Source organism: Marmota flaviventris, chromosome 8 (assembly GCF_047511675.1).
Source record: "Marmota flaviventris isolate mMarFla1 chromosome 8, mMarFla1.hap1, whole genome shotgun sequence".
Taxonomy (NCBI): Eukaryota; Metazoa; Chordata; class Mammalia; order Rodentia; family Sciuridae; genus Marmota; species Marmota flaviventris.
This window is the reverse complement of record NC_092505.1, coordinates 77,000,635-77,013,641: the sequence shown is the minus strand read 5'-3', so window position 1 is coordinate 77,013,641 and position 13,007 is coordinate 77,000,635. Positions and strand designations below refer to the sequence as shown.

Here is a 13,007-nt window from a genome sequence, read left to right as displayed (position 1 = left end):
ACTTGGCAGGAAAGATAACTCCAAAGTTTATAACTTCACTGCCCTTCATGACATTAAATAGCTTTGTGTCTAACTTACATATCCTTTCCCAATTAACTATATAAAGTTTTTGCTTTTCAAATGCTCTAGAAACTCTCTCTTTTTCTTTTGCTGACTCTCATTAATTAATTAAATGAAAACTTAATAAGTGCTTAAAAAAAACCTTGGGAATTAGGCTTTCTTACTATCCACTTTTCCATAAGTAAAGAGAATAAAGGAGAGAAAGTAAAACATATGTAATTAAGTAGGAGTTCACATGTTATTTGACATTTTCTTAAATAGTCATTTGGGAGAAATAACACAGAATACAAAATTTTAAAGCAAATAGGAATATTCCTTGACTCTCAGTCAAATTTCTCCTAACTAAAACCTAACATTTTATAAATCTTACAATGTGACAGGCATTTTACATTATTATTTTCATAATAACCTGAAGAAAAAAGGCTTTGCCTTCAGCATATTGTTAAAGAAACTGAGCTTTAAAGAAATTAAAAGACTTTTTTAAAATTCATCATAAAGATGTGGTCAAGTCAGGATTTAAACACAGATCTGTCTGACTCCAGCCCCTGCATTCTGAACTAATATGCTACACTCCCAGTAGCTTTAACAAAACTATTATCAGAAAAAGTCATTATGAGAACAGCTCTGTGCTAGTCACCACTGTGCCTGCCCAGACTGTCTCTGTACACAGCCATCACACAGTAACCTGCAAGCCATACCAAGATCCCTCCAGAGGAAAGGAGACCAGTACCTTCCAGAGGTAAGCAATGCCAAACAGATGTGCAACGGAAGCCATCTGCTACTTCAGACATTTCATGGCAGCAAAATGACACTCAAAGCATAAGAATAAATTAAATGTATCTTTCTCTTAACTTATTTATATATCCATATATATCCTTGATTATAGTCTTCATTGTTTTGTAAAAAGATTTTGTTACAGTGACTATAAAGGGGCCCCTTTGAAATTAAAAACCACAAATTGTTTTTCTTTTTTCCTCTCCCATTTCCTGGTAACCTGAATTTTTTCCATCCCAGCTTCCTGAGAATAGAAACTGAGAAGGTGCCCCCCCGGCCCTGGAAGGTGCCAACAAAACTGAAATTATAACCTATCTCTGGCTAGCACAGTCTAGTTAAATCTTCATACGTATATTTTCTGAATTTTGTTCCTATAAATTGTAACCTCTCTGTAGAAAGGGAAAAGACATCTGTTTTGATCAAACTGTGATTAAATTCATTTTTCCTTTTTATGTCTTTTTCTCTATTTCTGATTTGTGGGCAGGCAACCAAATCCAGTTATTTGGGACTCCAGCAGCCTCTAACCTGGGCCTAGGTAACATGACTACCTTTTTCTTTTTCAGATTCTATCCCTAATATGCAGCTTGGTACTGGCAGTAAGAAGCACCACAATCTACTAGATGAACAGAAATCTATACTTATCTGAAAAAAAAAAAAAAAGAAAGAAAACTTAAGACTATCCAAATTATTTACATATCTAAAGAAAAAGTATCAGAAAAATGAGGGTGATATCACGGAGAAAAAAAAAAGAATTGGTAAATAATTTATGTTACTGTTTAGTGTAAAATTTCTGACCAGAGTACTGAAGCTTCCTTATAAGGTACAACTCTAGATTGTAGACAGATACAACAAGCTCTCACAGCTTGAGGAGACTGGTCTTTAAGATCGTCTAATTTCCTCTTCCTGATCTCAAATTAGCAAAGTGAACTTTCAATTGTAAATCCCTATAAATTTTCCTGTTGAGAGAGAATGCATGAGCCAGTCAAGGCTATAATTGGACATTTGGCAAATGCATGCCTCCTTCTAGATAAGTCAATGGATATCCTAAAGAATTCTCTGTCTTTTGTGGCTTGGGAAGCATGCTTGGTCTTAAGAGACTTTTCCTTCCTGAGAGTACTGGCTGATTTTGGACTTGCCCAGACCTGCCTGGTGCCAATGACACTCTGGATTACAGGAGCTGCCATGAAGGTGACACCCCACCTGCTATACCAACAATCAAACCTCTTTGATGCATTTGTTCCTGTTAGCATATAAAGGCTTTTTTTTTTTTAAAGTTAGTTTGTTTTAATCAGGGAGGAGAACCACTGAGTTTCTTCAGTTCTGTTTTCCTTCCAGACCTGAAAAGCTGCCTCTTCTACAGAGGTGGTATAGGGATTTTAAAAATGGTAGCTGATTCCTCTTGACACTGATGCTCTAAGTGCTTAAAACAACAACAAAAAAAATTTGTTTTACATCTAGAACGTCCCTTAATCCTTTTAACAGTTAAATCCTTTTAATTTTGCACATTAAAATATGTCGAGCTATGAGTAATTTCTAATCTTTCTTTATAAGGAAAGAAATACAGTAAAATATGCTAAAATAACCAAGGGATTGTTCCAAGGTGGAATCAAATAGTAAGAGAGACATCTACTGGTCAGAACTTACCACACCATACTTCCCATTGCTCTTTATAAGCCTTCAGTCATTCTGATGAACTGGCTGACCACAGGTACCACACATTGCTCTGTCTCTGGATCTTTGCATGTCCTGTTTCCTTCTCTCTGCAATACCTATTATTACCTCTCATCTCATATATCTTTCACATACACATGGACAAACATACACACACCTTCTTCATCTGGGTATTTCTTTATTTGCCATAGTTCAGATGTCACCTCCCTGGGAAACCTCTTTCTTTTTGTATTAATTTTTTTTTATCCTACTTTATTATATATGACAGCAAAATACATTACAATTCATATTACACATATAGAGAACAATTTTTCATATCTCTGGTTGCCTACAAAGTATATTCACACCATTCTTGTCTTCATACATGTACTCAGGGTAATGATGTCATCTCATTCCACTGTCTTATCTATTCCCTCTTTCTACCACTGAAGATACGAGTCTATGATCCTGTTTTATCTTTCCCATTAACTGTATAGGCACAATAATTATTCATCTCTGTGTCCCAAACATCTAGAACTTATGCCTGGCTCAGAGTAGTTCAATAAATACTTTTGAAAATAAAACAATTGTAAATTTTATTTGCTAAGACAGGTAGATAATTGAACAGAATTTGTACCACTTAAATGGTATTATATAACTAATCTGAAGCATTTTCACTCTCTACATAAAAAAAAGAATAATTTTTCACCATACAGAGCATGGATATTACCTTCAGACGTGTGTATCTTATTGGTAGTCATTTTAGAGACGTCGTTTTAGGGCCATAGCCCAACTCTGTGAGGATGTACATTCTCTTTCCAAGCTGAATAGGACAGACCATACCACCATATCCAAAATGTTGGGCATCTCCTTGGGATGCGTGCATGACCTATTTAATTTATTTGTAGTGTTAACATATCTCAACAACAGAATGAAGTGGTGGAAGAAAAGGGGAAAAAAGAAGGAAAAAAAGGGAGGAAGAAAGAAAAGGAGGGGTGGAGGAAGAAAGAACAGAGGTGAAGGGAGGAAAGGCTATGCCAATTAGTACTTGAATTGGTTCCTGAGTTATGTAGGGCATCAGACAAGTAAAGCCAAGCATTTTTTTTTTTCACATTGGCAAGGTGTATTTATTGAAAATTGTTATCAATGGATTGAGAATGGAAACACAAGAAAAGGATAAAGTCTAACAATGCCTAGATTTCTGACTTGGGCAAGTGTGGCGATGGTGGCTCCAGTCACTGCAGTGGTGTACAAACTAACAAGAGCACGTTTTAGGGAAGGATGTTTGGAACATGTCATAACTGAGGTGCCAATAGAACCCAGAGTTGGTGACCAGCAGGCAGGGAGTTTATAAGGAAATAGAATTCTGTAACTTTCTCTTGATACAAAGTACAGTAAAAACATATTCTTTAGATTAATTTACGAATGTTAACATGTTCCTCAGTTCATTAACATGTTCAAAGCTCAGGAAAAGATTTTAGAAAGGTTTGGGTTGGATCTTAAATTTTGTATGAAATACAAAGTCTAATTAATATCATGCTTCTGCATGATGAAATCTAGAATGTTTATTGATAAAAGCCAGTCACAACACAGTTACATTAATGTTTATAGCAGCACAATTCACAATAGCCAAACTGTGGAACCAACCCAGATGCCCTTCAATACATGAATGGATTAAAAAATGTGGCATATATACACAATGGAATATTACTCAGCAATAAAAGAGGATAAAATCATGGCATTTGCAGGTAAATGGATGGAGTTGGAGAAGATAATGCTAAGTGAAGTTAGCCAATTCCAAAAAAACCAAATGCTGAATTTTTCATTGATATAAGGAGGCTGATTCATAGTGGGATAGGGAGAGAGGGAACATGAGAGGAATAGACGAACTCTAGATAGGGCAGAGGGGTTGGAGGGGAAGGGAGGGGGCATGGGATTATTAATGATGGTGGAATGTGATGATCATTATCATCCAAAGTACAGTATGAAGACATGAATTGGTGTGAGTATACTGTGTACACAACCAGAGATATGAAAAATTGTGTTCTATATGTGTAATAAGAATTATAATGCATTCCACTGTCATTTATAAATTTAAAATATTTTTTAAAAGCCAGTCACAAAATGAAGATATTATACAGGTAAACATTAACATGGTTTAGCATTAATGTTTATGAAGTTGGGCTTTTCTTTCTCCAATTATGAGCAATATTACCTTAGGTAAATAAAGTGTGCCCTGTAACATTAAAGATAGAAATTCTACAGTGGCTAAAGTAAGGATGCTTTTCGTCTTGCTGAGGAAAAGCAGTTTTGGGAATGATACCTGCTTTTTCTAAATCCCAGTTTCTTTGTAAAGTCTGTCAGATACTCGGCTTTCCCCTATAAACCACACACAGGGAGTGGGAGCAGTGAGTCATGGGAGAAAGCTGAATGGAGAGAGTTCTCTAAGGCATCTGAAGTCTTACTGCTGTCGCTATTGACTTGTTGTGTGGCTCTGAACAAGTTACAGCACTACCTGGCCCTTACTTTCTTTTCTATGAATTAAAGAAGTTGGTTGAATAGTTGGTTAAGTGCCTATCAGGCTATCACATGCTATGCTTCTCTCAGTGCAGCTGCCTTTAAGACATCTTCATAGTTCTCATGGTTCTTTTTTTTTTTATTTATTTTTTATTGTTAAGCCAAGAATTTTATAGAGGCTTGCCATGTGCCTTATGTGGATTTTAAATATTACAAGGAAGAGATCAAAAGAAATGCCCCCAAATGCTGAAATCTATGCAAATCGGGCAATCTAGATTACATTACTAGCCTTATTATTTGCTGGCAAAATATTATTTGCCATCCACTGTTTCTATTGGACATCTCAAAATAATACTTCTATTATAATCAAACTTGTCTATTAATGATAAATTTATTAAATAAGATAAAATGAAGCCAGGTGTGGTAACACATGCCTGTAATCCCAGTGACTCAAAATAAAAAAATAAAATAAAAATTGCTGGGGTTGTAGCTCAGTGGTAAAATGACCCTGGATTAAATCCCCAGTGCCAGGGAAAAAAAAGATAATATAACTCAGAGAGGTGCTGTAATTTACTACCATGTTTTTGTCCTGGAAAGAGAACTCAAAGAAATATTTGAAGTACCAAAATGTATTCTTAGCTAAGGCCAAGAACTTCACTGTGACCTAGAACATGTTGAGTTCTGACCCAGTGATAGGGTACAAAGATGTCTCAGGATGAAGGACAGATTAAAAGAAAGCCAAGAGGACAAGGAAGTCCATACATAGAATACATAGTGGTAGGTAAACCACTACCTGACTGAAGAAAGTTGTGCTGGCTCTCTGCCCTCAGTAACTCCAAGTTAACCAACAAACACCATACCAGTGTGCTTCATCTTCTGAACTGGTCTGAAACAGCTATATGTAGAAAAGAATTTGTGTCTGACAGCTACTTCCAGAGACCTAAGTCATGTGGAGAAGTTCACCCTTTCTTGTTCTCTCATCTCAATGCCCTGATTGCAGATTTTCTTAAAGTAAAAATAGTGGTATCACATTTCATCAAGATCAACCAAAATAAGGATATTTCAGAGAAACTCAGACATTCCTGGTTCTTCTAGGAAGAAAGCATACACTTTCAAAGCCTGAAGCTGAAGTTATAGTGTCTTTACCATACTTACATTATTGATTTACTTCAAATGGATCCTGCTAACAACATAATGAGCAAGTACAAATGCTTAGAGGAGAGAGAGGAAAGGGTATGTGTCCTATAAAGAACATTGTTGTACCACATAGTCATTCATATACAACTCAGATTAAAAGTAAACCAAAAAGTTCCAAGAATTCTATCATAAAATCTAATGTCTTCATATTGAATTGTTGTCTGTGCCCCTATACAGGGCTACTGGCACTCAATAAATGGATACCATTCTTTTTATCATATGGTTAGCGTCAAGATCTAGGTTTGTTTTAACATTCTAATCACCCCAAGAGTACAGCAATTAAACAATATGGCCTTTTGGCTGAGTGCAGACCTCAGCAGATATACCTGTAATACATATACACAGAGCAGTTTGCATACACTGAAAAAACAAATTCTGATTAACTTGGTCAAAATATCTGATATCTCCTAGTCATATAACTTCGGGCAACAATTTGCCTTAAGTCAATTTGCTTTACTGAAGTAAAATTTCCTCCGCTCCAAAGAGAAAATATTCATTCTCATTTTTACTAACTCATAGGGATACTGAGATGATAAAATTAAAAAAAAAAATAAGAACTAGCACTTTGACATAAGTCTGAAAGTCCTTTTCATTAGATGGTACATTCCTAGAGAATAGAAACCAAGAGTCACTCATTTTTCTATGCAGTTTCCCAAATTATTAGGCTTCCAAGAAAAAATAAATTTGGAATACAAAGATAAAAATGACAAAAAATCTTCAAAAGGTGTATTAATTGTGCTTTTATATTATGCTTCTAAAAAACTCTGAGATCAGATGTTTTTACAAATGAACTATTATAGGTATCAGTTTCTTACCTTCATTTATGACTTAAAGTACCCTTGACTATATTATTGAGTGACATTTTCATGAATGCAAGTTATTATTCCTATTTGAATTAAGCATAACTCAATATTTAAAGTACTTGGCAGTCAGCAGTCTATACAAGGAGTTAATGAACTACATAGTCTGTGAGTGGAATTCAGTCTACTGTCCATAAAAAAAATGGATCTTACATCTTAAATGGTTGAAAATAATTTTTTAAAAGAATATTTTGTGAAATTTGAAATTACATGAAGTTTAGATGTTAGCATATATAAAGTTTCACTGGAACACAACAAGGCTCTTTAGTTTACATCATATTGCCTATGTCTACTTCTACCTCAGAGACTATATGGCCTTATATATTTACCAAGAGTTTACCAACAATTCTATCAGAAAAAGCTTGCCAGCCCCTGATCTATAAGGAAATGACAGTGAAACTGGAAGTGACTGAAGAATTGAGTCATGTTCCCCTGGACCTATGGCTGACATGTTTTCTAAACTACCTCCTGATTAGAAGGACAACACAAAAAGTGCCAAAAGTATTTTACCTGCCATTGTCCTTAGGGAACCTGAAAATGAAGATGATAAGTGTTAATCAGAGTTCAAGACAGTTGTAATTGTCACATAATTCCTCAAGGTACAAGTTATTTATATATTTCTTCTGATTTTCTTTGAAATGCCTTCTTAAATGAAAATACTTATATAGTAGCAGTATCAACAAATTCCTACAGATTGAAGAAAGTGAAAAAAGTGAAGAAAATATTCTACTTTAAAACCAATAGTTTTTAGTCTTTTAAACTTTGTTTTAAAATATTTGAAATAATTAATATGTGGTTTATAAATAAACTTTTCAGTAGATCATAGAATTTCTGTTTGGGGCATTAAAATTGGGAATCTTCTTTTTTGGGATGCAATAGTATTATAATAAATGAAAAGAAAATCAAATGTACAGATCTGTATTAAACATTCAGAAATTTCAGAACCTTACTAAAAAAGAAATGATCCTATAACCCTGGGGGAAAGGGACTCATAAATTGAAATGAACATTTTCTAGAATAACAAAAAAATAGAGCAATAACTTTAAAACTCTAAAGGAAAATTACTTTCCAACCAGAATTCCATGCCTACTGAAACTATTTACCCCACAGAAGGGTCAATTATGGATACTTTCACACATGCACAAAAGCAATGAAATTCTCTTCCATACATTCTTTAATGCTTCACCAAAATGAGGATGCATATCCAGAAAGAAGTTTATATAGACCATAACAGAGAACAAAGGAATCACAAATCATCTCCTGAAACCCAGGCATGGAGACATTAAAATACAGAATAAGTTCTATACAAACTAGTCTCCGCAATAACAGTAAAAGAAGGCAAACACGAATTTGTCTCTAATGGGATACTCCCAGTTGAGAAATACAGATTAGAGGGATATTTGTGGTTAATAGACTCATTCATGGAATGGCATGACATTAAATTTAAATGACATATGAATGTAAAGAAAGAGAAAACTCAAGTTAATCCAGTGCTATACCATAAGGCTCTAAGAGTAGGAAAAGGTCAGACTAACTGATAGGATATTTCCCAGCCCTTAGTATTTATTTTATATAAAATACACAAAAAATAGAACTTTCCATGTGCCAAAAATATGTTAAGCATTTAACAAAAATTAATTCACTGGATGCTCATCAGGATTTATTAAGGATACATTTATATGTTCCACATAAAAACCTAAGGAACAAAGAAACCAAGAATTTGTCCAAAGTATTTCAAAAGCATTTTTTAAGCAAAGCAGAGTTAATAAATTGTCTTTTTTTACAAATGAAAAGTTAAGATCTAATAATATACCCAAGCCATCCAGCCAGAAGCACAAAGGCAGGATTCAAAGCCAGGCAAATTCACTCCAAAGGCCCTGTTGCCTTTCACATGCTGCCAAATGAGAGAGGTCTTCAAAGGCCTCACATTCTTAGGTTCCCACTTAAGCTTAGTCACAAGCAAAGGCAGCAATCTGTGAAAACTGCTAAAGTTGAATTGGGAGAACTGGTTTTGGCAAGAGAGTAGGTAGATCAATTTAGCATGCAGGGTCTCTCTTCACTAAGCATGTGCCACTAACTAGCTGAGGGCCATTAAGTAAATTATTTAAATTTCCTGTGCTCTGGTTTTCTTATCAGAAAAAGAACAAGTGAAGATATATAGACAGAATAAGTTCTATACAAACTAGTCAGACAGTCAGACAGACACACACACACACACACACACACATTGCTTGGAACACTAAATGCTCTATAAGTGCTTAGTGGTATTTCTCACAAACTCAGAAGTTTGGACAAAAACATGCCAAAGTTGAGATGTTTGCACTGTTAATTATGTTGTCATATTGCATAGTGCCCCAATCTGTGCTCCCAGAATCCAGTAACTGGGTCACAGCTATCACCCAACTGCCCAACTCACAGTACTATGTCTATGCCTAAGATGAAAGCTAAGAGCAAGAACGATAATGTCAACTACCTTGTTTCAAAGTTCTTCCTCCACTCCCATTTAACAAGCTCTTTTTGTGCTATTTCATCCCCTTAAACTTGTTTAATCCTCTGAATATTAAAAATATCTATCCTAAGAAGGTTAAAGACTAAACCACATCACATATGTGAAGTTCCCCATACAAAGTCATTAGCCAATAAATATTCCCAAGTATCATGCTATGAGTCTTAAGCAGGGAAGAAATGTCTTTGAAAGAGGTTGCTCTAATTTACTTGGAACTGTTATGTTTGAAATGAAGACTAATGCTTCCAGAATGGCCTTATATCAAGACATAAATAGTCATCTTAGTATAAAATTGATAATCTTTAGGAAGATGCTGAGATCACATCCAACCCTGCCCTAGGGTCCCATCAGAGCCAAATAAGAGCTGTATAACTTGTCAGCAATAAGCTGCAGACCAAAATTCCTAAACTCTTACCCTGGTCCAAATACAGGCCTACGGTGTTTCCTTAAATATGTTATTTTAACATATTTCTAACTCAGTTTCCTCTCTTGAAAATCTAGCATTAAAAATGAATACTAATTTGCCATAAGAACATTGAATTATAGCATTACCTAGTAAAGTCCATGTGATAAATAAAAAGGATAGTCCATTTGGAAGAAAGAGTACTACTAACCACATGAAGTTTTAGAGTAAATCCATTTACCTAAATTCAAGAACATGAATATCCTTGTAGCCTGGTAATCCAGTAAAGGCATTTTCAACCTGTTTAAAGTAAAAATTATAACTATGAGAAATATGGGAAAGTACATATAAAAGGTTTATAAGAGTAGAATAAAAAATATACTGTTTACAATTATTAGGAACTTGTACATAAACATAGATATAAACATATCTATGTTTATATCTATGTTTATGTATAAGTTATATATATTGTTTTATATATAAAACAATAGTTAGAATGATAGAAAATGTCATTTATCAGAAAACTGCCACATTTTTTTCTTTTTCATTTTGCCTTTTAAGGATTTAATGTATTTTAATATTAATTTTTTCCAAATTATAAAAAAAAAACACTTCTTATTGGCAATGCACTGATACTTTTCCTTCATGTGGTAAAATGTGAAAAAAAGCATTCATTTCAAAAGAAGCTATAATATAAGCATTTTAAAATATTGTTTTGGATTAGAAATTTGGCCCCAGCACACAAATTGACAAAGAGTCAAGTGTCTGCTTTCTGTAAGTGTGAAAGTGTCTGGTGGCATCTGCTTCCTGTTCCTACAACACAAGAGAACCATGAACACAGTTCAGCATTTAAATGGAGTATACAAGCCCTGAGTTAGCCACAGGACAGAGGCCTTGCCAACTGGCTGTCAAGGAGGTAGTTAAGTAGTAGTAGCCAGATAACCCAACTGGTCAAAAGATCAATTTATGAGCATCACACCACAGGAGCTGATTTTCATACTAAATCTTTAAAATCTAGCCATTTAACTCCATGTGAGCTTAGTGGCTGGAGATGTAAAAAGGAATGCTAGACTAGACTAAGATCTAAAAATGACCAGATTATGCAAAACTACAAAAACACATATTTTAACAAAACTGAACACTTTATCCATAACATTTCAGAAGATGGCTAAACATATAGGTTACTATGGGGCCATCAGTAGAACAGGGGAAATAAGTTAACAAATTTTGGACCATCTCTGGATATCTGCTTTTAACCAAATTTTCACATAATCAGAAAAGGGGAAATTTTTAAAATTTTGGTTCACTAAAGACCATCATGCCTTAAAAATAAAGAATTTAAACTCATGAAACTTTTTGTCTATAGTAACTTACCTTGTTTTATTTTTTTAGAAGAAAGAATAAATTCTTGCAGGATGGAGACAGAGGTGGAATTTGTAGAACTAGAAATCATAAGTCTGAGAGTTGGGCCCAGCTCTGTGTTTGCTGGTAGATTTGGCCATGTATAAGCCTTCCTTTATAACACTAATACTGAAATCTACCATATTAGCTTTTGTAATATTACCATGAATGTACAAGAAGTCCTCAAAATGCTGACCTATTACACATTATAATTATTAAAAAACCCATCTAAGGCCTGGGCCATGCCATCTCTTAAGTCTAAACATGTAAAGGTCTTCTAATTCTTCACATCCAGTTAATACTGCACAGGAATCCAGGACAATAAGTCATTCCACTTTATTAATACCAATATTAATAATAGGCACAATTTATTGAGTTGAGTACTGTGTCTTTGCAATATTACTTCTGATTCTTGCAACACTGCCAAGACATATATATTAACCTGATTTTATAGATGAGAAAACTGACACACTAAAATGTCAATCAATTTGGCCAGAATCACATATTTGGTGACTGAATCAGAGTTTATTTATTTAACCTCAAATCTCTCTAATACTAAAGCCCGTATATTTTTCACTGAATTAAACTTTTTATCTTCCTTTTTCTCTTCTTCATGGTGAATATATTCTAGAATTAGGATCAGAACTGGAAAAACTGTGAAATTCACCCCAACTTCTCCCTTGAATTAAAACAAAGGGGACTCTGTACAATATAAAGGAAGAAACCCTTTGAAAAGTAGAAAGAGACCTGATTTTACAATCTGCTCCAAAGGAAGCTAAAAGAACCAAGAACAAGTTGGGCCTCTTGAACTTCGTCTGTTAAATGAAGATACTTATCCACATGGATGCTATGGACAGACAAAAAGGAAGCAGCTTGTAGAAAGAAGCACTGTATCCTTCTATAAAAAGCACCATGCTAGGGAACTGCATGGATACAGTGACTGCCTTAAGGTACCTTCCCAAAGTCATCACGCTATCTTTTTAAACTCTGACATCATACTTAGTGTTGTCCCAAGTTCATCATACCACCTCTTCCTCTCACCTTTCTCTTTAAAAAAAAAAAAAAAGAAGAAGAAGAAGAAGAAAGGAAAGAAAAGGAAATGTATAATAGCTCCTCAACATTAACTTTATCTCTTCCAAACAGGCTTTCTTTCTCCTAGTGTGTTTTCGAAGCCAGGTTGAGAAAAAAAATCAGTATGACTATACCCTGAAAGGAAAGACTTGGAGGAGCCCTTTCAGTTTTCAGGAAATACCATGACAAGATCCTTCAGAGACATAACCCCTGCTTCTGCTGTTCTTCACAGGAGTAACTATTGATTGACATTTCACACTAGGTAAGGTGGGGATGGTGGTAGAGAGAGAGAGGCAGAGAAAAGGTATTTCATGGTGGGCCCAGGCCTTTCATCATCCTCAAATCACCTCATTCCATTAACTATTGCTATCATTCTCTCCTGGAGGTGTTTTCAGAATATACTAGACTTTCTCTAAATCTGCAGTCATTCTGTGTAATTATTTACCCAAACACTAAGACTTATTAAAAGTTCCTTAATCCAAAGGCAAAAAGAACCAGACACCAATCCAAGATACTATCTGATGCCAGGTGGCCACCGGCCTGGCTGACATTTCTTCCACATACCATA

The 13,007-nt window shown here is 34.8% G+C and overlaps 1 protein-coding gene across 1 annotated transcript in view; it reads right to left on the bottom strand.

Annotated features, from left to right (window-relative positions):
• The window catches only part of Impg2 (interphotoreceptor matrix proteoglycan 2), an 89,243-nt gene that overhangs the window by 30,532 nt on the left and 45,704 nt on the right, over nucleotides 1–13,007 (bottom strand). The window contains exons 8-9 of the mRNA XM_071615827.1: nucleotides 10,209–10,267; nucleotides 7,569–7,589 (exon numbers count right to left, since the gene is read on the bottom strand). Coding sequence (XP_071471928.1) covers nucleotides 7,569–7,589; nucleotides 10,209–10,267 — 80 coding nt within the window. The remainder of the gene's footprint in view (nucleotides 1–7,568; nucleotides 7,590–10,208; nucleotides 10,268–13,007) is intronic.